Genomic DNA, 25,336 nt, shown 5'->3' with positions numbered 1-25,336 from the left:
CCCAGTGTGTATGTATGTATGTGTATGTGTGTGTGTGTATCTGTGTGTGTATATGTGTGTGTATATATATATGTATACACACACACACACATATACATATATATATATATATATATATATATATATATATATATATATATGTATGTATTTCAGTAGCATTTTAGATTGTAGGCAAGCAATCAACAGTAAAATACATGTCAGTAACCTGTTCCTGACAGATTATACAGCAGCCCTGGTTCAAGGATTTCTTTCCCTACAAGAATCCTAAGACTGCTTGCTAGTTGATTCTTTGCTTTTTTGGCTATTTGCTGGTTTTGGTGAATTTGCTGTGAACCAGGGAGTGTGCAGTATTTTTAGAGTCAGCCTATGGCTAGGAATATACTTCAACTGTCTTAAAATGAGGTCCCTGGCTCCCTCTAGTACAAAGTCAGGGGATTTGAATTCAACCTGCAATATTCTATTGTAGATCTCTTGGTATGTGCTTGCCTCAAAAGGAGGCATCCCAACTAAAAATTCATAGCAAAGAACTCCAAGGCTCCGGAGATCCACCTTATCATTGCGCATTCTTCCTTCCAACATTTCAGAAGCAGGTAGTCAAGGATACTACACAGTGTGTTTCCCTTGGAGAATGTGGCATGTACTGACCACCCTAATTCTGCAGTCTTAAACAATCCAGCTGATTGTAGGAGCAGGTTCTCCGGCTTAATGTCTCTATGAATAACTCTCTTTGAATGACAGTAAGCAGGGCTTGCTCCTTCTCAGGATGAAGAGAAACATGACAAGCCTCTTAGGAACTCTTTGTCTTCAGTATGCCACCATCAGCAAGATCTAAGAGCTCCTCTAGCAGATCATCCAATGCTAGGGAAGGGTGTAGTGGTCACTTTTGCAATCCTGCCCCCTGAAGATTGGTAAGAGCATCTAGCTCCCTATAGGTTGAGACAGACATGCTAAAAGAGCTAGGACACTAGAAGAATCCTGAGTTTGGGTCAAGGATAAAACAGAAAATAAGAACCTTGAAACTAGAAGCTATGACTGCAGGTGGGCAGCAGCATGATTCCTACACAGCCAGGTGAGATGAGTCATATAATATAACAGACTTGAGATTCCCTGACCCCACTTTCAGTAGGCTTCCCTTTCGCACCTAGAATCCATCTTAGGAAGTGAGACAGAAAGGGGATACCCTCGAAAGAGCAGAGAAATAGCACCACTGGGGAGCTGAACTTACACAGCACAATCACTGTAGAGAAGAACGAGATTGTCCCTACAATGTGGGTCAGAAACCCCAGCCAGTAACATCTTGATTCTCACTTTTATTAGTTTGTTTCACTTTCATTTTTATCTAACTCGGTAAAATGGTGTCAAAAATCTCAGTCACCATCCTTGATTCAAAAATCTAAAAGTCATCATTGATTCATCTCTCTCTCTCTTTTTTATCCCCACAGCCAATGTATCACCAAGTTCTGTCTGTCAACCCTCCCTTCTAAATGTAGAAGAAAACTACCCACTTCTCTCCTCCATGGGCAGTATCATCTATTGCCCAGACTACCAGAACAGTCTCCTACAGTATCCTTGCTAACCGCCTCCGTCTAAAATTCTTTCTCCTTTAAGTATCCAAAGTGCTTAAATTTCTTCAGTAACTCTAATTACAGTTAAAATGAAAAATCAGATCCTTATTGTGGCTTGTGATCTTTGTTTGCCTTACTCCTCAGTATTAGTGTATCTACCCTTCAGCAACACTGACCTCTCTGGTCTTCAAAATGACAAATTATGTTCCTTCACAGAGTCTATGCAGCTGATGTTCTTTCTTCTTGGAAAATTCTAGCTTACAGATCTTTACATGACAAAAGGCTCTTTCTTGTCATCAGGATTGTAACTCCATATCACTCTTTCAGAAAGGATTTCCCCAAGCATCCCATCAAAAGTAGCCCTCTTTCCCCCCAACTTTCCCTCATCTGTTTCTTTATGGGATATAGCCCAGCTATCCCTTCAGAATGTAAGCTCCTTGAAAGCAGGAGTCTTATGTGTGTCTTGTTCACTGGTATACAGGCACTTTGTCAATTTTGTTGAATGAAGTAATGAAAAATGGATAAACAAATGACCTGGGCCACAGAGGAAAATGCTTACCTTCTTTTCATTGCTTCTTTCTCACTGACATTTCTCAAGTCACTCTCAATTTTGCCACCACTAGGCAAAAGGACTAGGAATCAGGTAATGGAGAAAAAAAAAAAAAAAAAAAAAAAACCCAGGAAGTATAGCCCCAATGAGCAATATGCAAAGGGTGTAAAGAGCGATTAGGGAAAGAAAAATCTTAATTTAAGAAAGAGAAGAGTAGCCTTCCTCAAATATCAGAACCTCTCAGTGCTGGACTTTCGAGTCAGGAACATAAATGTTAAGTAAGACATGCCCATGTCCTATAAAGTATTGTGTAAATTGTATTTTCTGAGTTGAAATATTTAAAATCCACTAGGAAATATATAACTGGCAAATCTTTCTAAGAGGACTTACAAGAGATCAAAGTGAGGGCTTCTAACTACTGAGTTTTCATGAAGTAGTACAGCCATGTTTTTAATTGACATGAGATGTGCTATGGGATTTCATCTTTTTCACAACTGACAAATAAATTGGCAATCAGTGTAAAGGTGGTCAGAAAAAAAAAAATAGATACACTACTTAAATTTCATGGGAAAATGGACCTTAAATGACAGATTTATGAATAAATATCTTTTAGTTAAACTTTAGTTGAAATTAATCTGCTCAAAGAAATCTGAAAAGACGGTGACATAGAGAGTTTTTGTGTAAAACTCTGAGTTTAAAATTATATGCATGTATTCACATAAGTTGATAAGTCAGTGGCTTTTAAGAGAAGTGTGATATAATTATGCATAATATATACTTTTTGTGTACAAAAATTATATTATTTGACTATGCTTGGACTTCTACATAATATGGGAAAAACTTGTTTCTTAAAAAAAGCATATTAACCAGCCTATTAATAATCAGGTTCCTAATGTAGCATCACATTCTGAAATAAAAAAACTACATTCCTATTATGTTACAGATTAATACTTGTTCTCAGAACTATTTCCAAAAAAGAAAAAAATTCTTACCAGACATAAACTGTGTAATAGAGGATAATTCCATTTGGCTCCAGGGGTGGTTGCCATGACAACTTCACCGTGACACCAGACAACTGTTTTACAGAGAAGCCTTGAGGGGGAGAATCAGGAGCTGAAAAGTTAGGGTAAGGATAATACATTTTATTAAACATATATAAGAGAAGGCTAAAATAGCAATGCACAAAATTTTCACTATAAACATTCTGGTCAATGAATCAGGTGCAGTGCCTTTCCCCACGAGCATGGGAGACTAATTGTTTACTTTCAGAATGAGATGATAAAAAGAGATTTTGCATGGTGGTGTTAGAACATCTGTTTCTGTGATTCAATGGAAAAAAATATTTCATGAGAAAAAAGAACAAGGGGTATGTCACAGTGATTCACCTACTGTTCAAGTACATCTTGGTAAATTATCATCCTCTAGTAAAAATAAAACTACTGGGGTGAATAAATATAATATGTAGTAAAAGTGTTCCTCAAACAATAAAAAGAAGTGGAAAAAAAATCACACATTCAAGAAGTGGTAAAGTGATAAGCATAACACTGGGAGAGCAGTTAAAATGACTGACCTCACAAATAAAAACTACATTCCTCAATTTCAGTTTGTCACTAAACTGTAAAATAGTATCAAAATCTGTTCACTGAGTCTCCAAAATTGAATGGTGACAAAGAAAAGCAAAACAGCACATAAATAATATGGACAGGTTAGGGTCTACTTCTAATTCCACCAGAAGAGTGGAAGGATCTAAATACCTGAGCCATTTTGCACTAAATAAGCTCTACAAAAATTACTACAACCTAGTTAGCTAAGTTTATATTTACATTAGATAAGACATATAGAATGGCATTTCTCAGCTCCTGTGTAACACTACAGTAATGTCTTAGAGCATTAATATACAATTTTGCAATAGAAGGGTATACATTACTAAAATTTTTATCATTGTTATAGTTATATGGAAAGTAAACTCATAGGTAGCTGATAGAAGTTTTAAGAATTTGTTCAGATCTTTGAACAATGTTAATTTATAGATTAGCACATGTACAGATCACTTTTTCCAACAATTTAAAGAAAATGCCACCTGAATTATTTTAAATTCTTTTTTTATTTTCTGAATAATCTCAACCAGAGTTGTATGTGTACATATGCATGTGTAATGTGTATGTATGCTTTTGCTATTTTAGTAACAACGATTTTCCAACACAAAAAATTACTGCGCAGAGAAAAGGTTTATGAGATGAATTCTAAGGAATAATGGTGACAGCTGTATTCATATTTTTATTTGTTATTCTCACTAGCACTACAATAAAAATGCTATCAAATATTGATTATCACAAGAATCCGTATATCACTTGGAGATGTCTAGTTCCCAAGGTATGAATTACTTCTGAGAACTCTTTCATTTGTCAAAACAAAAGCCTATGATATTTTCCCTAACATCTTTGTAAAACTTAACCTTCGTTTATTGTTGGAAAAAAGGATTTCAATCAAAAATAGCACTGATAGAATATAATCTGTTGTAACTAAGTATTTCTACTCTATAATATGCTTTAAGACTATTATGTCAAATATCAGATCATTCTAAGTGTTTTATTTTTAATTTCAGTATATCCTTGGGTATTTTCCTTTTTACGTGAAACATTTTATTGCTAACTAAATATAATTAACATGTCTATCTAAACAAAATACTATATATATCTACTATAGCAAGCTAAGTTTTAATCATTTTGGCATTTGTATTCTGAAACACAATCTAAAAAATAATGAAATTGGTGCAGGGGATTAAGAGGTACAAACTTTTAGTCATAAAGTAAATTAAAAAAAATTATTTTAAAGAAAGAGGAAAATTAGAATATATAAATGCAATGATATCTTTTGCAATCTGTCCAATTCATCATAACAAAGCATATGAGAATAGGTGAGACGGGTATGCATAAGACTCTTTCTCCTCCTGGTATGGTCTTTCCTAACTCTCATCTTCCCTCAGGTCACATCTTAGACTTAACTTCCTCATCTACACTTCTTCTACCTCAGTAACTAACATGCCTCTTATTGTCCTGAGGAGTAATTTGGGGGAGATATTAAAGTTATAAAAACTATTTGTCTATACACTTATTGAATTTAGAACTCTGCCACTGAGCTGCAAGTTTCATGAGGACAACGAGCACCTAATACCCAAAATACAAAGCATCTCAGTCTTTTATCCATTCTTGATTTGTCATAATTTTTCAATAAAGGGGTCCTATTCTTCACCCCATTCATTAGTAATTGTATCAGTGACTTGACCAGACACTTAGATGCTAAGTTCACTATGGTGATTTGCCATGGTAACTTTAACAGTCCAGGTAATTCAGATGCACTGTAGAGTTTGAAAAAATTGATTTAAGTGGTAAAAAGCTCTGTCTTCTTGGAATATATGTTCACTACTGGTTTAGATTCCTTCATATAAGATCTCGAATTCTTACCATCAGGACTATTTCATTAAATTAGGGGGTGGGGAAGTGGGTACTATGTCCAGAAGGGCATTGCATAAATTATCTAGTACCTCTTTCTTAGGCATTGTCTAAGATGGAAATAAAGAGCTAACTCCCACTCTGTTCTAGCCTTTAACAATTGTCCCATTGGAAAGGATGTTTTATTAGTTAATTTTCACTTTATTTCAGCACAAAGAACTGAATTATGACAAAAATTAAAAGTTGGACAGGTGAACTTTGATGGAGAAATAAGCATAATAAGTAGAGGTAATGACTAGGGAAGACCAACCCATGAGAGGACTTAGAACCTGGGACAAATCAGAGCAGCCCACTTGGACACTGATGAAATAATTTCATAGAGAGAAAAATAGGGAAGGACCTCAATTGGGAGAAGAAGGCTCCAAAGACCATTACTTTGAGTAAAATAAGAACAATGCAAGAAAAGTCTTCCTTCTGCTAGACATATATAACACACATATTGTCCTGGTGTATGACTAGAAACATGCACAGAATGCAACTGAACTTCAAGATGGAAAAACTTGAAAGAGAGGGGGGAATAAAGATATCCTGAAAACACTTATGATACACCCAGGCCCAACTCTCATGGCAATAGGACTTCCTTTTGTAGAAATAAAAATAAAAATAACAGTGTCAAATATATACAATGTATAAAACATAAAATGCAAATCCAAATCCCAAATATATTCCTCAAAAGTAATTTTCTTAGCGTGATATATGCCTAGAACTTGGTGAGGTACCAGTGTAAAGTGGTCTCAGTAGTAAAGTTGATTTTATTCAGGTTTAGGAAAAGATATGTTTAAATATTCAATATTTAATAAGGCTATTAACATTCAGGAATGGCATCTTGGAAAATTACATACAGAAACCTAAAAACTGGCCTGAACTCATTATCAAGCTAGTCCTAATACAGTAAAAAAAAAAAAAAAAAAAAAGGGAGGGGGGGAGGTTGCAGGTTGACATAACAGAATCTACTACAAAACTGATGTAAATGTCTATTCTTATGAACATTAAAGTTGAAAAACACAGCCATAACATACATTAGTTTATATTCAAACCATTCAAACTGAAATTTTAGCCTTAAAAACTGCCATGAAAAAATATTACTGATTTTTTACACTGCACAGATGACTTGAGCATCAAAGAAGAACATTTTATACCTGATTTTATTGAACATAAAGCTGACTTTGCTAGCTTCTTTTACTCTGTGACAGTGAAATTTCTGTATAATGCTGACATGCACATAACTGATACCCAAATCTAAGAGAATTTTCACATTATATCTTCATTTTATGTACATGTTTTTTTTTTGAAATGTGATGGATTCAAAACATATCAGGATCCGCTACTGTATTTACCATCCTCTTCAGTCAGTATACTTATGGGTGCGCTCCGAACTCCTTCACCCCTGAGTGTACTAGCAGACACCTCAATCTTGTATTGGGTATATTTCTTCAGTCCTAAAAAGAAATAACATAGCTAAGTTAAGACTTATAAAATATCCTTTAATAATAGGCAAGAAGGAAACTATGAAATGACTCTTAATCTTCCAAAAGTAAAAATTAAATGAAAATGTACTTCTTTCAAATAGTAAGTCCTATTACAAAGACAAAATGGTATAGGATAAGGTCACAAAGGATTGACTTTGAGTATTCTTTCATGTGACTGTAATAAACTCCTAGTTTATTTAACCAAAAAGCCAGTATTGTCATACTCTGTACAAAATGAATCCTACTTACCACTTATAATATAAAAGCAAGCTAATATTTTATAACCACATTGTCAGTACAAATATAAATGTACAACATTAAATATTATTTTTACCTTTAATGCTTTGGGTCAAAGAGGTTGTATTTATAGCTCTTTCTTCATTTCCACTACTTTTCCTGATGTAAATTGTATATTTTTGTATGATTCCATTAGGACTACTTGGGGGAAGGAACGATAGCTCAATCTCTCCAGAAGATATATTTTTGTAGGTAACATTTTCTGGTGCACTATCGGGCACTGGGAAAAAACAAAAATATAAATGCATAAAATAATTCCATCCTAAAAATATATTCTTAAAAAAATCTATTTTGCTGAAGTTTTTAGAAATTTTTTTTAATGCTTATTTATTTTTTGACAGAGAGAGACAGAGCATGAGTGGGGGAGGGGCAGAGAGAGAGGGAGACACAGAATCTGAAGCAGGCTCCAGGCTCTGAGATGTCAGCACAGAGCCCAACATGGGGCTCGAACCCCAGACCGTGAGATCATGACCTGAGCTGAAGTCAGACACTCAACAGACTGAGCCACCCAGGCACCCCATTTTGCTGAAGTTTTGATCCAAGTACACTAGAATATGTTCATAAGAACATTCACTAGAGTGTAATTGTAATAAACATCCTAAATGGAATAAGATACGCATAACTTATACACTTAAAACTGTATAGAAAAAATTTTATCTCAAAAGAAATTCATACTATGATTCTACAAAATAATGCTTATAGATGATATTTTTATTAAAATATTTGAGATGGTATTAAGCTATTGCTGAGGATCATACAGATGGAAAAAAAATTGAAAAACACCTAAAAGTCAATTCTGCCTTTCATTAATAATAATAATATATAAAACATTAATAATTAGTTTTGTGTATAACGTATGACAAGGCAAGGAATCCTTCCTAAGTATAATGTTGCACATTATGATCTGTCAGGAAAACAGTCTCCTAAGGATATAGGATATCGTTAAATAAAATACTAGTTTGATGTATCTACTAATGTTCTTATTGTATTGAATTCAATGGTCACAAAAAGTTTCTCCACATATGTTCAAACACTAATACTACATGTGGGATTCTGATTCTGGTAAATATTGAAATAGATACCCTACACTGAATGACTATATTAATTAAAACAATTAAAACCCTTCATAAAATTAAAACAAACTTTTCTTTAAAGGAATTGAAGAGTTGACAACAAAACTGGAAATCTGTGGTGGCCAAAAAGCAAAAGCAAAAAAAAAAAAAAAAATTAAATTACACATACACAAAAACACAGTAAAAACAGGTATTGTGAAATGGAAGCTGGTACTAATGCCAGCTTTGTCTTGAAGGGTACTGGTCAATCCTGGTGAGGTTGAGTTTTTGCAAAACAGCTATGCGGAGTGCCAGATAAGGAACCGAAAGACTTGGGCCAACAGAAGAGTAAGGGATATCCCTGCATAATAAGCTGGAAAGCCAAAAGAATGCAACTTCAACCATGTTAGTGGACAATTCCAGGGGGTACCCTGAATTCTTCTGCAGAGTACCACAGAATTCAGTGTGAGTGGTAGCTGCTGTTCTTGTGCAATATGGTATGTTCACCAGGGAAAGGGGAGTGAGAAGTAAACCCACCATGCAAAAGAGGACAGAGGAGAATTTTTTTTCTCGCTGCTCTCTGGATAAAGATGCAAAAAAGAAAAAAAAAATTATGCAGTTTTGGAAGTGCATGCCTATTCCTATGAGTCTATGTGGCTCAAATCCATGCTACCTAGATAGCCTGAAAAAACGTTCACTTCAGAATTTAAATGAAAATGAATCTGTAATCCTGAGTTGCTATTATTCAAAAGCCACTAGCAGAAGCAAACATAAATCCTCTCCGAAGGAACTCAACTTCAACTCAGGCCACATAAATTTACCACAGATAAATTTCAAGGAAAATGTGCTGACTGATAGCAAATCAGGCACCAATAAAGACAGCAAAGAAAACAGAAAAACAAAAACAAAAACAAAAAACCCTGTCTCTCTCTGTCTCTCTCACTCTCTCTCTCACACTCTCTCTCTCTCTCTCTCTCTCTCTCTCTCTCTCACACACACACACACACACACACACACACACACACAGAGACTTCAAAAGACTTCAGATATTGAAATTACCAAAGAATAAATATATGAATGCCTAATGTATTTCAAGAGATCAAACAGATTTGAAAATATGAGCAAAGAATTATTCTTTAGATAATAATAAATGATGCATATAGCCAAGCAGATTTGAAAGAGAACCAGACAGGCCTTCTACAATAGAAAAACAAAATAACTGAAATTAAAATTATTTTAATGTATAAAAGAGCATATTAGATAGAGATGGAGAGAAATTTAGTGAAAAGAATGACAGTATTGAAAAATTATCAACAATGGAGCTCAGAGGAAAAAAATACAGAAAATGTAAAGAGCAGATAAGAGACATGAAGCATATACTGAAGGAGCTTAAGATAGATAACAGAAAGGAGGAAGAAGAAATATTTCAAAGGATAATGGCTGAAATTCTGAAAAATGTTGAAAGATATCAAAGTTCAGGACAAGGAATCTCAATAAGCTCCAAGCAGGAAAATATTTTTAAACAATCATATTTAGACACATCATTGTAAAAGTACAAATAACAAAGTAGAGAAGATCTTAACAGCACCAGAAACAAAACAAAACAAAACAAAACAAAACAGATCATCTACATAGGAATGACAATTAGACTGACAATTGACCTCAACTGAAAAATGAGAATTCTATCCCCAGAAAAATTAACAAGAGCAGATAAAAACATATTCCGATGAACAAAACCAGAAAATCCTCAATGAATGAAGTTATAAACAATGCATTTTAGGCAGAAAAATATTTACTGGAGATGAAAAACCACAGTTGCAAAGATAATGGTTTAAAAATTGCCTGCATGGGAACAATAACAGTAATGACTAATTTGAGGGGTTAAACAACATAAACTAACGACATAAACATTATTGCCATTATAAAGTCCTATTATAAGAATGTTTCCTTTCAGGGGCGCTTGGGTGGCTTGGTTGGTTAACTGTCATACTTTGGCTCAGGCCATGATCTCATGGTCGTGGGTTTGAGTCCTGCACTGGGCTATCTGCTGCCAGCACAAAACCCACTTTGGATCCTCTGTTCCCCCCCTCCGCCCCTCCCCAGCTCATTCTCTCTCTCTCTCTCTCTCTCTCTCTCAAAATAAATAAACTTTAAAAAAGAGTATTCATTTCAAAAGAAAGAATTGAACCTATATATTGGCACTCAATATATAATAGATATTTAAGTTGCTACTAGTAAATTTAACGAAGCAGAAAAACAAAATTCAAAAGCCTTGAAAATGTGGATGCAAAACCACTTGTCCCCACTTGTTACCTGTTATGAAGTGTATTTCATCTAAGGCACACTTAATAGGAAAAACTGATGGAAGAATATTGATATTTCTAAAACTTTGGGAAGAATTGTAATTTAATACATAGTTTAATGTAGCAATATAATTCTGCACAATATAATGTTTTTGCATACATTCAAAATTTCTATTTACCTTCTCAAGCCAACCCATTACATTGAGAAAAATTCTCAAAAACTACTCTGAATGCTTTCTCAACCTTCTGGCTCTAAGAGAAATATTGGACCTTCTGAGAACATTATATTTTACCACTCTTGGGTAACAGGTAATCATTGTTTTTCTCCTACAACCCCTATAACGATAGAACCTGGGAGTTGAGTAGCTGTATTTATTGCCCATCTTTGCCATATCCAGATCATTTCTCCTTCCTTCTTCCTGAAGAACTCTTGTGCTACCCCTCCTTAAGACAGTCATCTAGTGATACCATGCCACTTCTTCAAACATCTTAAAATTTTAATCACCTAAGAGGGGAGGAGGGGAGGAGGAGGGGTTAAATAGGTGATGGGGATTAAGGAGTGCACCTGTCATGATAAGCACTGGGTGATATATGGAATTGTTGAATCACCATATTGTACATGTGAAACTAATATAACACTTAATGTTAACTAAGTAGAATTAAAATGAAATCTTAAAAAAAAAAAAAAACAAGAAGAAAAATTTATCACCTAGATGACTGGACTGACTTTCTACCAGTCTTAAAAGATGTCAACATCAATGTAAATGATCTTTCCAATTCTCTGGACTCTGTATTCCTTGATCTCCATAATTCCAGTTTTTCCTCCACCTCACTTTAACCACTAGCTTTTATGGCAATACCTGAGATCTTGTTATTACCGGTATTCCTTTCTTTGGCAACAGTTTATTGTATTGGCACTCCAAAAATTCTTTGTATTGACACTCCAAAAATTCTTTAACCCTCATCCAATCTTCATGGTTCATCATCTCCCTTATGTCCTCATCTCCCTACTTACTTGGGCCAGAATCCATTGCCTGCCAATAAAACCAGTCCCTAGCAATCTCCATCAACTCCTTTTTCCATCTTGCTTTCCAGCAAAATTCCAATTCAGGTTAAACCAATTTCATTGCTAGTTCCAGATCTGCAGCGAACAGCTGAAAATGTCTGAACAAAACTCCAGCTAACAAGCCTTATTTAAATTTAAACCTCAAATTTCAAATGAATCTTTTCCACTGCCCAGCAGCCTCTATTTTACTTTAGTCAGTTCAGTCTCCCCTTCTGTTACGTATGTTTTTCACCATCTTTTCTGTCCACCATCATCCAATATCACTCCCCGTCTTATTCAAAGCTAATAAACTTGCTTCTCACTTCATTGAGAAAATAATAACACTCAGAAAAAAACTACATTATCTTCTTACCACCAATTTCCCTTTAACTGCCTTCTCTACTTAACTCCCTTCAAAGTCCTAGCCCTGCATTTCTTCTTTATTTAAATTCCAGTTTGTTAACATACAGTGTAATATTAGTTTCAGGAGTAGAATTTAGCGATTCATCACTTACATACAACACCCAGTGTCTTCCTTAATACCCAACACCCATTTACACCATCCCCCTCCCATCTCCCCTGCAGTAACCTTTGTTCTCTATAATTAAGTTTGTTCTTAATTAATAGAGAGCAGTTTGTTCTCTATAATTAAGTCTGTTTCCTGGTTTGCCCTGTCCCATGTTCATTTGTTTTGTTTCTTTAATTCCACATATGACTAAAATCATATGGCATTTATCTTTCTCTGACTTATTTCATTTAGCCTAATACTCTCTAGCTCCATCCATGTCATTGCAAATGGCAAGATTTCACTCTTTTTGATGGCTGAGTAATAGTCCATTGTATATATACCACTTCTTTATCCATTCATCAGTCAGTGGATATTTGCCTGGCCCTCCACTTCTGTGGTAGATTCTATTCTATCTAGTCTGAGACTTTAGAACTGAAGTTATTCCCCCTCTGTCATGTTAATGATTTTTCTCTCTGTGTTGAATTATTCCTATATTGTAAATATGTGAAAACACACACATTATATCACAGCAAAAGAAAAAAAAAGACTATTGATTCTCTTTGTCCTTTCAACTATTGCTCCATTTTGGCCTGTATGTCGTATCAAAATTCCTCAAAATCTGCCTTTACTCATTTTCTCCACTTTTAATGTTTTTAATGTATCATTCTGTCTTAATCTCACTTTAGTTAGGCATTTTCCCCCATTTTTTCCATGAAACCCACTATCATGAAGTCATCAGTGATCTCCATATTGCCATACCACTAATTAATTGTGTGCCCTCCTCTTCACTCTGACCAGAATTGGACCTAAAAAATAAATTCCTTCTACTTGAAAATATTTATTCACTTGCCTTACACAATCTTCTCTGCTTTTCCTCTTACCTCACCACTGCTCACTTCTGCTTAGTCCTTTACTAAGTCCTCTCGACTTCCCAAAGTCTATAGGTGCATAGGACATAGGTGTATAGGTGTAGTCTATAGGTGTATAGGACAAGTCTATAGGACATAGGTGTATGTCTTCTTTCCATCTCTATCTACACTCCCTCTGATGTGACTTTATCTCATCCCTTGACTTTGAATACCAGAGATATGGTAATTCATTCAAATTGTATATTCAACTCTGGATTCTTCCTGTGAGTTTCAAACTTACATATCCAATTGCCTTAATGACAGGTACTCAGATATTTAAAACATGGTCAAAACAAAACTGAATTTCCTCCAAACTGACCTTTTCTCCAGGCTTCCCTGTCTCAGTAAATGGTACCAATATAATAGGGAAAGAATAGGATAAAATAGGCAGAAAGGGAAAGATTAGGACCTGAGGCCCCTGGGTGGGGAAAAGCACATACAATGGAACAATGCTGGGAATGCCTTACCACAGCAAACCCCCTAGGGCATAAGGTTCCTCTTAAGAATGTAACAGACACCACCTACTACCCCGCAGGTTTCTCTCAGGAATCTGATAAAAGACCTGACTAAAAATAAATAGTAGACCATAAAAATCTATGACCCAAAGGAATGGTATAGCCATAGACCACCCCCCTCACCCAGAACTATCAAGCCAGTAAGGGTGGAGCCTGAGCAGGTACAAGGGGGAAGGGTGGGGGCAGGAGGGTGGTGACCAGAACCTTATAAAACAAGGACCTTTGCCTATAGTCAGGGACATTCACTTTCGAATGTCCCCTCTCAGTAAAGACAGCTTCCATACTATTCTTTCTTTCTAATCTTATACTCTATTAAACTTTTGCTGGCTGCTCATTTTGTGTCCACCTCTTCATTCTTCGAAGCCATGAGACAACAAATCGCAGGTATTGTGCTAAGTAATACTGCAACGCCACCATTCACCCAGATATTCCAACCAAACACCTAGTAATTAAGCGTGATTTTTTTCCTTCACTCCCAAATCCAACATAGTCAGGAATGATCTTCCAAAACTGCAAATCATATCATGTTCTTGTCATAATTCTTCAATAGCTACCCATTACAATTAAACTCCAAACCTCTTAGAATGACACCCAAAAATCTGCACAGTCCACCTTTGCCAGGTTGTCTCTCCTCATCTGCTAATTCTCTCCGCATAACTCAGATTACTCCAAGGAAAGAAAGGCTCTGCTCTTCCTCAACCACATACAGTATCTTTCTACTTTAGGAACTTCAGGCTATTGCTATTCTCCTTCTGAAGCATTTTTCTTCCTTAATCTCATCTAGTTTACTCCTACAGATTGTTAATGTCTCCAGGCAAATACAGTTTCTTCAGACAGGACTTCTCTCAGTCCTCTACCTCAAATAGCCTGCTTACTAATCAATACTAATCAATACTAATCAGCCTGCTTAATTCTCTCTTCTTTCCCTGATTTTCTTTTCTTCCTAGAATACACTGGTACCAAAATCATATATAGCATTTGTTTACTGTAAAACTTCTAGAATGTTAAGTTCCAAGAAAGTAGGGATTTTCTCTTACTCACTGCTGCATCTACAATGCATATGATATGGAAACCACAAAAACCTGTTCAGGGAATAAATAAATATGTTCAACTGGACATAAAACATATTTAAAAACAAGAGAGAAATTCAAAGCTAAGCAAAACAAGTAAGATTGAAGTGAATAGCTCTTTAATTGCAAGAAAAAAAGGATTTAGTAATGCTACGCTTGAACTTAATAACTCAGTATAACTTTTGATTTTGAAAAATTCTCATTGGAATTTGCTAAGTTGTCCCTCTGGATTTGCACGCCTATCACCAGTAGTCAGAATATAAATATGCATCCCTGACCTCAGGCTGATATCCTTTGCATTTTTATTCATTTATCCTTAGGGGATAACCAGTGCTGGGTTCAGGGGAAATAAAGAAGACAGACTTGATGACTTACTGATTTGGGAGAGTAATGATGCACTTAGAGTTTTCCGAACTAGCACAGTGTGTCCAATTGGAGAAGTATTGTGTAAAATAGATAATTCATGAATAAAAAGTAATTGTTACAAACAGTTGGAATAAGCTAAATCTATTTAAAAAATAAAAATAAGAAACAAGTTTGTTCACAATGATCTGAAAAGAAGAAGTGGGAAGTTACCTTGAGTGTGCCTAAAAATTGTTGTTTGGCATACACAGTTTTAATATTATGTAGAAAAATTTTTAAATGCTATTCATTATAGAGTCCTATACAAAATTTTGATCAACATATAAGTTACTACCCATTAGTGGTCATTACCCCAAATCAGACATATTCAAGGCATTTTGTTAAAGGCTTAGTATAAAGTTATATCTTAAAAAGGAAAGAGAATACACAGAGAACCTCAAAAGGTAATTTGTATGAGAACTTAAAGTTCTTTATGTGTTTATTGAACTCTGTAAAAAAGCATGAATTGATTTCATTTGTTTGTCAACTGCACATACTTAACACACACACACATACACAAACACTCATGAGATCAAACGTATTGAGCTTTTCTGCTTGAACACAAGGGTATTTTACTTCTAGGCATTAGTAAACTCTGATTCCCCAATCAAGAGAAATATGTGAACAAATTATTTATTTATTTTACCCAGCAGCATTAACACATTGCTAACTACATCCCTCAATTTCTCATGAAACAATATTGAAAAGAGAGTTCTTGTTTTTTTATAATACCAGTAGAGGAAGAATTTATTTAATAAGAATAGGAAGCCTTGGTAACAGATAGACAGTTGTTCTTGAATACATCTTGCTTCAAATGACACGTTGAGACTACTCAAAATTTTAGCTTCCTCTTTTGCAAAAAGAGCTAAAACTGGTGTAGCAAACATACTATAGAAAAAGTCACTAATGTAGACTTCATTGTCCACCATTTCCATCTAGATGAAGAATGCGAAGACATCGAGAGTATCCTAACTCAGATCAGAGAGCTAGAAATTAGAAGTGTGGACATTGAACATTATGCCCTATTATTAGACCTGTTTTGCTTCTGAAGAGTCTAGTATCAAAATGACCCTTTACTCACCCAAATGGGTGAGCTAGTGAGCCACGGTGTAAGTTATTTCCTTCTTTATTTTTCTCCTTCACTCTGGAGGCTTGAAATGATCAGCAAGCTTACCTCCAAGTCCCAACATTACTTCTCATCTACTCTGATTTTTGAGTCATTTCACTCAAGTATTTCTAGGTCTCCACATCTATGTATCTAGGGTTCTATGTATTTTTCTAAGATACATTCTAAAACTAATATTCTCACTTTTAACTACATGTCAAGTTAAATTCTTACATTCACTTAAGGTTTATTATCCCTGCTTTTGAATTAAGATCAGACAACAGAAAATAAAATGAAAGTTAAATTAATTTTCCAATACTAAGTAAAAGATTGAATGCATGTAATAATTAGCAAACAACAACAAAAGATTATTGTATAGATAATCATTAAGATAAGATGTTCTTGATGCTGTGACCATTTAAGTAGTGAAGTATCTGATAAGCATTCGTGCATATAGTGATTGTTTAATATCATAACAGTAACTTTGAAACTTACTTTCCTTCCTCGTCTTATGCAGAGCCCAAGCAGCAAAATACTACTGCCAACAGTTAACAGAGAGACCCTAGATATATTCTATAATTTAGCAACTTTATCAATGGCTTCTAAAACAGATTGTACCGTGAAAGGAAATAGGCTTTCCAGTCTGACGAATTTGGGTTCCAATTCCAGCTTCATCACTTACCAGCTGGGTGACCTTAAGCAATTAAATATCCACCAATTAATTTTAACTTTAGGAGGTCAGAAATTCATTTTCCTTTACAGTGCTATATTCCCAGTAGGGCTTGGCATATTACAAATATTTACTGAAGGGATGAACCCTTCAGACCTGTTTTTCATTAGGCAATGAAGATAATAATATCTTAACGCTTTATTATAGAATTAAAAAGGTACATTTCATGAAAGCCAAAGGCAGAGCCCAGTGCACTTTGCAGGTGTCTAAAATATGCTTGTTTCTTTCCTTGACTCAGTGTAAACTATAAAGCTAGATCAGGTAAAGAGGAGATTTTTTTTCTTAAAAAAAATACTTACTTTAGGTACAATATCTTTAATAAAAGCAATGAAACATGCCCATATACAGTTTAACATCAATTAGATTTCACCTTCAGGGATAACTCTTAAAGCTATAAAATGTTCCTTTCATTACTCTTTCATTTCTGCAATTACAACTATTGTCATTCTCTATGGGCTCTTTTGTGTCATCTCATTTTATTAATTTCAGTGACCAGTCTCAAGAAGGTGCTCGTGGTCAAAGATAAGTTGCTTTACTAGGTACCTAGATCCTCAAGGTTAGAGACGGGGCTGCACATATAGCATCTGGATGAACCATGTGAAATTGCTGATATTTGGCCATTTATGACCAATAGGAATAGTAATTCTACACGGTTCAATGAGTAACTATTCAATAAATATTTAATTTTTTAAAAGTAGGAACAAAACAGTAACTTTGCATTTAGTTATTAATTCTCAGCATAAATTACAGAGTTGGCTTAAGAGTGATGCTCCAATTATACAATTATAAACATAAAATAAACAAAAAACTAAGCCAATATATGATTTTAAACATAAAATAAACAATAAACTAAGATCAGGCAAAATAGCAAATATGCTATTTGTACTTACATCACTGAAACTGAAACACAAGTGCATAATTCCTTGCTTCCATGATTTCCTTTAGAAGGGATACTCCCTCCCCTCAGCCCAGAGACTTTGATAACATCCATTCTACCCTACTCTTTAAGATCCAGGTCAAATGCTACCTCCTGCACAAGGCTTAACCAGGCATGAGCTTCCTGGCTCCCACTCTGCATCTCTTTCTATATATATACCTCATTGGCGCAGAGGAATCTATTCTTATGAGTGTGTCTCTGCTTTAACCTAATTTGAAAGCATGTGGTTATTCAACTCCAATTTTACAGGCTCATTGAAAGAATCTTTGGTTTCTCAAGGTCTTTCATTCGAAAAACTCACTGGTACTATTTTGGAGTTCCTGTATATGTAAATTAGACTTTAAAATTTTACACAGTAAGCCTTTTCCCATACCTCACCAGAAAACAACAACAACAACAACAACAACAACAACAACAACAACAACAACAAAACAGATAAATTTCTGGGTTATACAAAAAGAATAGGAAATTTTACATTATTTAAAATATAAACAATATGACAATTGTCAGCCATGTTTCTTTCATTACTATGTATTATTAAACAACAAACAAAAAACTTACCAGTCTCAGAAGTCCTTACAGAGAGGAAAGAAGACAACTGATTGCCATGACCAAATCTGGTATACGACCTGACAGAGATGTTATAGAGGGTGTAAGGTTTTAAGTCCTTTAGAATTATGTTTGTGGTTGAGGTGTTCTTCATAAACAAGGTATCCCTATTTTTATAGAGCACTTCATAAGCAACAATAATCCCATTAGGTTTCTCAGGAGGTGACCACTTCAAATTTATTTCACTTGCAGTAACATCAATAACTTTAACATCTTGAGGTGATGATTCTGGTTCTGGAGGATGAAAACAAAATTTTAAATACATGTATTCTTTCATGCTTATTGCTTCAGACACTAAAGACAGACAGTAGATGTCAGTAAGCATGCAAAACCACTAGTTACTTTTTATTAAAATTGCACCTGAAATTCTTACCATCTTCTGGAGTTCTCACAAAGATGTCATTTTCTTCAGACAAAGAACTTTCTCCAACATGGGTTGAGGCAGCCACTCTCATTTTATATTTTGTGTACTTCTTTAACCCTATAATGACAACAGGTAATTTGTTCAAAGATTGTGAAATAAAATTCTTATTTAAGGGCCATCTGACATAGGACTAGTGAAAATAATTTATTTGGGAGACTGGCTCTCCAAGTCACTTTCCTTATAATCCCATTCTCCCCAAATTCCTTGGGCTTGAGGGTATTTCCACGTTGGTGGTATTTTAGTTCTTTCCTCAATATTAGGGCAATGATCTGAAGCTGAACAATTATTTTTGGCACATTGCAAGGACTGTGTTGACTTGGCACATTGCAAGGACTGTGTTGACTTGGCACAAACACTATGTCAGGTGAGTTCCTTCAGGTGAGTTCATTCATTCAAGCTCGTAACACTTCATTTCGATGTAACAGATATAAAGTTCCCTGTGTTTAAAAAATTTTTTTAACGTTTATTTATTTTTGAGACAGAGAGAGACAGAGCATGAACAGGGGAGGGGCAGAGAGAGAGGGAGACACAGAATCTGAAACAGGCTCTAGGCTCTGAGCTGTCAGCACAGAGCCCGACGCAGGGCTTGAACTCACGGACCGTGAGATCATGACCTGAGCCGAAGTCGGACGCTCAACCGACCAAGCCACCCAGGTGCCCCTAAAGTTTCCTGTGTTAAACATATACCTATGATACTTGTAACCTGATGATGTCATTTCTTTGCAGATAAATATAGATAAAGAAAACCATCTAATCAAGTTACTCATGCACGTATTTTTCAAGATATCCACGGCAGCACAGCACAACGAAGTCTGAAATGATGCAGCACGTGTCCGGCAGTGTTCAAGGCAGAAAGATGCATATTTTCATCAGAACAGGAATGTTTTAAAAAAGATTGTTCTACCTGTTATGAGAAAGCTGTTTTCTGTAGTGGTCATCTGGAATGCTCTGTTTGTATCCAGTTCCATTGCATAAATTGTATAATGAGTTATTTTTCCATTGGGGTATTCTGGAGGATCCCAATATAACAAAATAGATGAAGAACTAATATTTTTATAGTTTATAATTTGAATGGAGCTTGGCACTTGTAAAGAAGAATGAACAATTAATGTGAATGAAAGAAAAAAAAAGTATTATAATGTGTAAGAGCAATATTTGTAGGTAATTATTTCAAAGGAAATACATTCTTACCTTGCTCATGTGTCCTAACATTAAGAACCGTTGGTGGTCCTTCTCCCATGATGGTGAAAGCAGATACACTAATCATGTGCTCAGTGAAAGGTACAAGACTTCTGATAACATAAGACAGCTGCTCAGCAGAAACGTCAGTGATATACAGATTTCTTGCAGTTCCTATTTGAAATCAGTTTAAAAAAATTATGATCAAAATTATGTTTCCTCACAGAGTGAAATCTTAAACTTGATTTCACATTCGCCATTAATTTCTTCGTGTACTCCTTTAAATGAAATAATAAAAATATGTATAAATAATAAACATGCATAATTAATAATAAATACATCCTGGAATATGAGATTAATGAGAAAACAAAACCTTCTCAAAGGGACGAGCTAGGAATTTTATTAAATGAAAGACTAGGTAATATAACGAATTAAAATGTTATAAGCCAATGCTATGTAGCAAGTGAATGTTATAGAAATGAGACTTTTATTTGGAATTAAAGATCTCCATACCTTTATTAAAGCCCATGGAGCTTTAAAGCAAGCATGCTTGGGTAACTGACATATAAATATGTCTGAATAAGGATTTCAAGTAATGCTATTTTTTTTATTAAGAATATATGCTTCCAACAATGTTAAATAAAAATTAGGCCAAACAAGGTACTCAAGGAAACGTCTGTATCAGAAATTGTAGGCTTCTTAATTTTTAGTGTTGCTCATCTTTGCACAGGAAAAAAATCGATCAGTAAATGAAAAAACACATATTGAATGTAATGTGATATAGTTGACTATTCCATCAACAAAATAACACCTCTAATTTGGAATGAAACAACAACTAAACAGAAAAAAAGGCAATGAGAAAAATGTTCTTCTAACTTAGCATTTTAGAGTGACCAGAGAGTCATTCAGATCTGTGTTGTGTAACCAAATATTTTTAATTTGCTATTTATGACATTCTTCTTTTAGAAACAGTAAGATCCATTGACCCTGACAAGCAAGTGTATATACTAATGACATCACCACGTCACTGGGGTCACCTACACCTGTTTATCACCCCATGCACTAGGTTGTAACTTTCTGACCTATTTACCTTTAGTGACATTTGAAAACCTATTAGTCAAAAGCTGCAGAGAGTGTGAGGCCTGTAAATGATTTGAAGATATGTTAATCCCTCCCCATCACACCTGCTTTGGCAACTGTAATAACTGATTGTCTATGCAGCTTGGCCAAAGACTCTAGGGTGCTACTTTCTCTAGGAGGAAGGTCAAATGGGTTAGGAGGGGCCAGCTCCTGCCTGTGTGGCATATCCATTTGCTGCATGAGGTTATCCAACAGTTGAAGAAGAAAAAAATCTGACTCTAGTCCGTGAACCATTAATAATTTGGTTGAACTCTAAGCTAAGGTTCATATCTGTGCTAGCTAGTACTGGGGCGTTGAAAATGCTTCAACGAACATAAAAATTGTACCTACCAACTGTCGAATGTTGGTCTTCAGCTCTGTTCCTCACAGGAAAGTTATGTGGATGACTGTTATATATAGCTGAAGCAAGCGAGTACAGGTCTGAAGATATCTCTGCTGAACCCTCAAATAATTCTGCCATTGACTCTACTATGTTCACAGTTTCTGGAGCCATGGGATCATTTATATACTGTAATTAAAGACAGACATTTACAATGACCATTTGTAACAGCTACACTTAATAGCTGTTGTTAAGCTACACTTAAATACTTCACTCAAGTATTTAGTTAAAGAAAACTAGTAACTTTGGAATCACGCTTTGCAAAAAGATAATATTATTTCCATGGCTACTGTCTCCATTACATTACCAGATTTCATTCTAAAGCTACTAAATTCCTGCATCATTTTGACACATTCTCATCACTCCATTATCTTAAGAGATCAATGCCATATTTTTGAATGAAGGAGATACTTGTTTCTGATTGGAGTTACTTTATTATAAAATTAGACATCCTTATACAAAGGTTTCATAACTAGACTATTTTAAAACTATCCACCCTCAAAACTAAGTGTTTTAGGCATACTGCCTTATTAAAATATGTTTTGGTTCTCTGTGTGTTCTCATTTGTATATGAGGTATAAGAGGCCTGCATGCCTGCTTGATACATCAATAATGGTAATTTATCTATAATCAGTTGAAGTTATAGACAAGAACAGAACTGCATGGTAATAGCTTTTAAACAGCCTTTCCAAGGCTCTCGGCCTAACGAATATTTTAAGTACCTGCAATTGCTCCTGGATCCCATAATGTACTTCACACATGTCAAGTTCACCAAAGTAACAGACACTGAAGTGAAAATATCAGGGCACATTACAGATAGATACAGTAGGAGTTTCTATTTGGATAGCAAGGTGACTCTCTCCCTTCGCCTTCCCAACACAGCATAACTAATTGAGGAAAGGGTATTTGGTCCAAATAGAATTAGGTATTTTGTGTAGTTTTTCAACCTTGAAAATAAGAGTAAACATTAATCGAAGTAAATGTTGCCTTAAGAAACTTAACAACCAAATGAAATGTGTAGACTCTGGATTCTAATTCGTATATATACATATATACATAAATACGTATATACGTATATATACATACCAACATAGGCTTTGAAGACAATCAGGGAAATTTGAATATGTTCTAGATATTAGATGATACCAAGATATATTAGTAATTCTGATAGTTGTGAGGATGGAATCACTGTATGAACCAAAATGTCCATGACTTTTAGAGATTTGTTCTTAGTTAGGCATGGAGGAACAAAATGAAGTCTGGAATTTATCTTAAAATATATCCAAGCAACAGCAACAATAGGAAACAGCTGGCACAAGAATGGCAGGAAGTTAATTACTGAATCCAGGTGATGGGCAAATAGGGGGTTACTACATTCTCTACTCATATCTGTTCAAAATTTTCCAAGATAAAATCATTTTGAAAAAATAGAAAACACTGCAAGAACTACCCGCTTTTGGTCTATTCCCTTTCAAGTTCTGCTTCAAAGCTAACCTCAAAAACCCATTTTGAAAAAAAAGAAAATTATTTTATTCTTTCCCAACTCCATGCTCTTGTACCCTCAAAATTTATAATACATATAAAGGTTTTATTTATGTCTAACTTTTGGTAAACCTGTCTGTTAATTATCTTACTTTTTGGGGGGGGGTATCTTTATCCTAGAGCCAAAAACAGGGTTTTTACTCCTAAATAACATCAATATTTAGTATTTAAAAAAAGTAAGAGGTGCTCAGGAAAATCTCAAGAAGGCAAGGAACTTTTAGGCAGTTTGTGTAATCATCTACAAAGACAGGCCGTTTAAATATAACTTTTCTGAGAGATAAAAGAATGGAGAAAAGATCTAAGGAAAGCTAGTTCTCCAAATGATATTTATAAAATAAAATTATCTAAATTTTGTTACATCCTTAGCCAGAAAAATATTGTGATGAAAAGCAGGGGGACACCAATAGGATCTATTCTAAAAATGTTGTGATAAAGAACTCTGGATAGGGAACTCAATACTGGACAAGTTAAAGGTCTTCTATCTTCCAATGGCTCACTTCAGCTCTGCCTCCACAGGGAAATCAGGAAGGGCATGAATCACAAACACATAATTCAGAGATGCTCTGGTATTCCAGTCAATAGTTTATGCCTGAACCACACAGCTGTTTCCACTATCAATCAGTCACTCTTTGAGAATCTATTGTATACAAAGTACTACCGAAGGTACAATGAGGTAGTACAAACAATTTTCCCGTGAACTATAATTTTGCATTCAATCTCCCAATATTTTATACTCCATGTCAGATAAATTATTGAAAGTTAAGCCATAGCATCCCATCAATTAGCTAAGTTAATCATCTCTGTTGACAAATGCCATTTCAATGTAAGAGCTGACCTCAATAATTCTATCTGAATTTCTCCCAAATTCTGGTATTTTGGAAAGTCCCCTCCTAACTAGGGCAATGATTTGAACATCAGTTTTGTAACAACCCAGAATGTTATTAGTTACCACTGAGAGGGCCATGCCATGAATATTTCTCACACTTCGCCTCTTTAAAAAGGCATTTGATATTGGGTTTTACAAAGGATGAAAAAAATATTTTATGGGCAAAAATTATGGGAAAGAACTAGAACTTAAGAAAGTAATTGGAAGGGGCTGAAGTGGAGATGAGGGAAATGGAAGGGAAAAGAGGCCCACTGCAACTCCGAAAGGTTTTAGACTCATTGAGTTAGTCCAGGGCTCTCAACCTCAGCACTACTGACAGTCTGTGTTAAATAATTTTTTTTGTTGTTGTAGGAAGTTTAGCCGCATCCTTGGTCCCCACCCACTGGAAGCATCTCCCCAATTGTGACAAAGAAAAACGTCCCCAGGAATTGCCAACTGGATAGCAAAAATCTCCCCTGGTTGAGCACAACAGTTAGGGAATGTCACAGTTCATCAACATGAAAGGCCTCTCATATGCTACCCAGGAATCCTTGGAATTTATGTGAAAGAAGTAGAAGTTCTTTGGAGTTAAATTCCTAATCCATCTGTATAAACCAACCTGATTCTACATGTAATAACCTTCATTACAGCTAATGTGATTTTATTTTTTTAATCTCTATTATATCTATCAATTTAGACTCACTAAAAGTTTACTGGATTGAATTAATGAAATGTTTGACTTATTCTTAAGAAATGCTTCTATATTTTATTATAGACTATAACATGATTTATGCTATCTGTTATTAAGCTGTGGCAAAAAGAAAAGTTTGCAATTAGCATGTGTTTGGAAATCTAATGGGTATTTTATGTTATTTGGGCGACAAATTCTTAAAGCTTAATTCTGTTTCTGTTCCTAATGGTCCACAAAAAACTTTATCTCAAGCATTCCTAAACTACTCTTGAGTCCTGTCAGCTTCATTCCACAGCAATTGATAAAGCATTCAGCTGGCTTTCTTCTCAGGTTCACGAATGACAAATATTGATATAATTGTGAAACACATCAGATGAACAGATGTATCTGTATGAATCTCAGAAATTTGTAACACTAGGCAGTAAGATGGTGTCTTTGGGGAAAAAATGCCCCAGGATTATACCAGAAGAACAAGTACAGGATGAGATCTGAGTGTGAAATTCAACTTAAGAGTAGTCCATGGAAAGATAACTTTAGGG

At 35.0% G+C, this 25,336-nt stretch overlaps 1 protein-coding gene across 1 annotated transcript in view; it reads right to left on the bottom strand.

The window, feature by feature from the left end:
* Nucleotides 1-25,336, bottom strand: part of PTPRQ (protein tyrosine phosphatase receptor type Q) — a 199,271-nt gene that overhangs the window by 148,876 nt on the left and 25,059 nt on the right. The window contains exons 10-17 of the mRNA XM_042944646.1: nucleotides 21,651-21,828; nucleotides 20,193-20,354; nucleotides 19,906-20,085; nucleotides 18,951-19,058; nucleotides 18,530-18,811; nucleotides 7,431-7,613; nucleotides 6,965-7,066; nucleotides 3,108-3,228 (exon numbers count right to left, since the gene is read on the bottom strand). Coding sequence (XP_042800580.1) covers nucleotides 3,108-3,228; nucleotides 6,965-7,066; nucleotides 7,431-7,613; nucleotides 18,530-18,811; nucleotides 18,951-19,058; nucleotides 19,906-20,085; nucleotides 20,193-20,354; nucleotides 21,651-21,828 — 1,316 coding nt within the window. The remainder of the gene's footprint in view (nucleotides 1-3,107; nucleotides 3,229-6,964; nucleotides 7,067-7,430; nucleotides 7,614-18,529; nucleotides 18,812-18,950; nucleotides 19,059-19,905; nucleotides 20,086-20,192; nucleotides 20,355-21,650; nucleotides 21,829-25,336) is intronic.

The sequence above is a fragment of the Panthera leo genome, chromosome B4 (assembly GCF_018350215.1).
Source record: "Panthera leo isolate Ple1 chromosome B4, P.leo_Ple1_pat1.1, whole genome shotgun sequence".
Classification (NCBI taxonomy): Eukaryota; Metazoa; Chordata; class Mammalia; order Carnivora; family Felidae; genus Panthera; species Panthera leo.
This window is presented reverse-complemented; position numbering and strand designations above follow the sequence as displayed.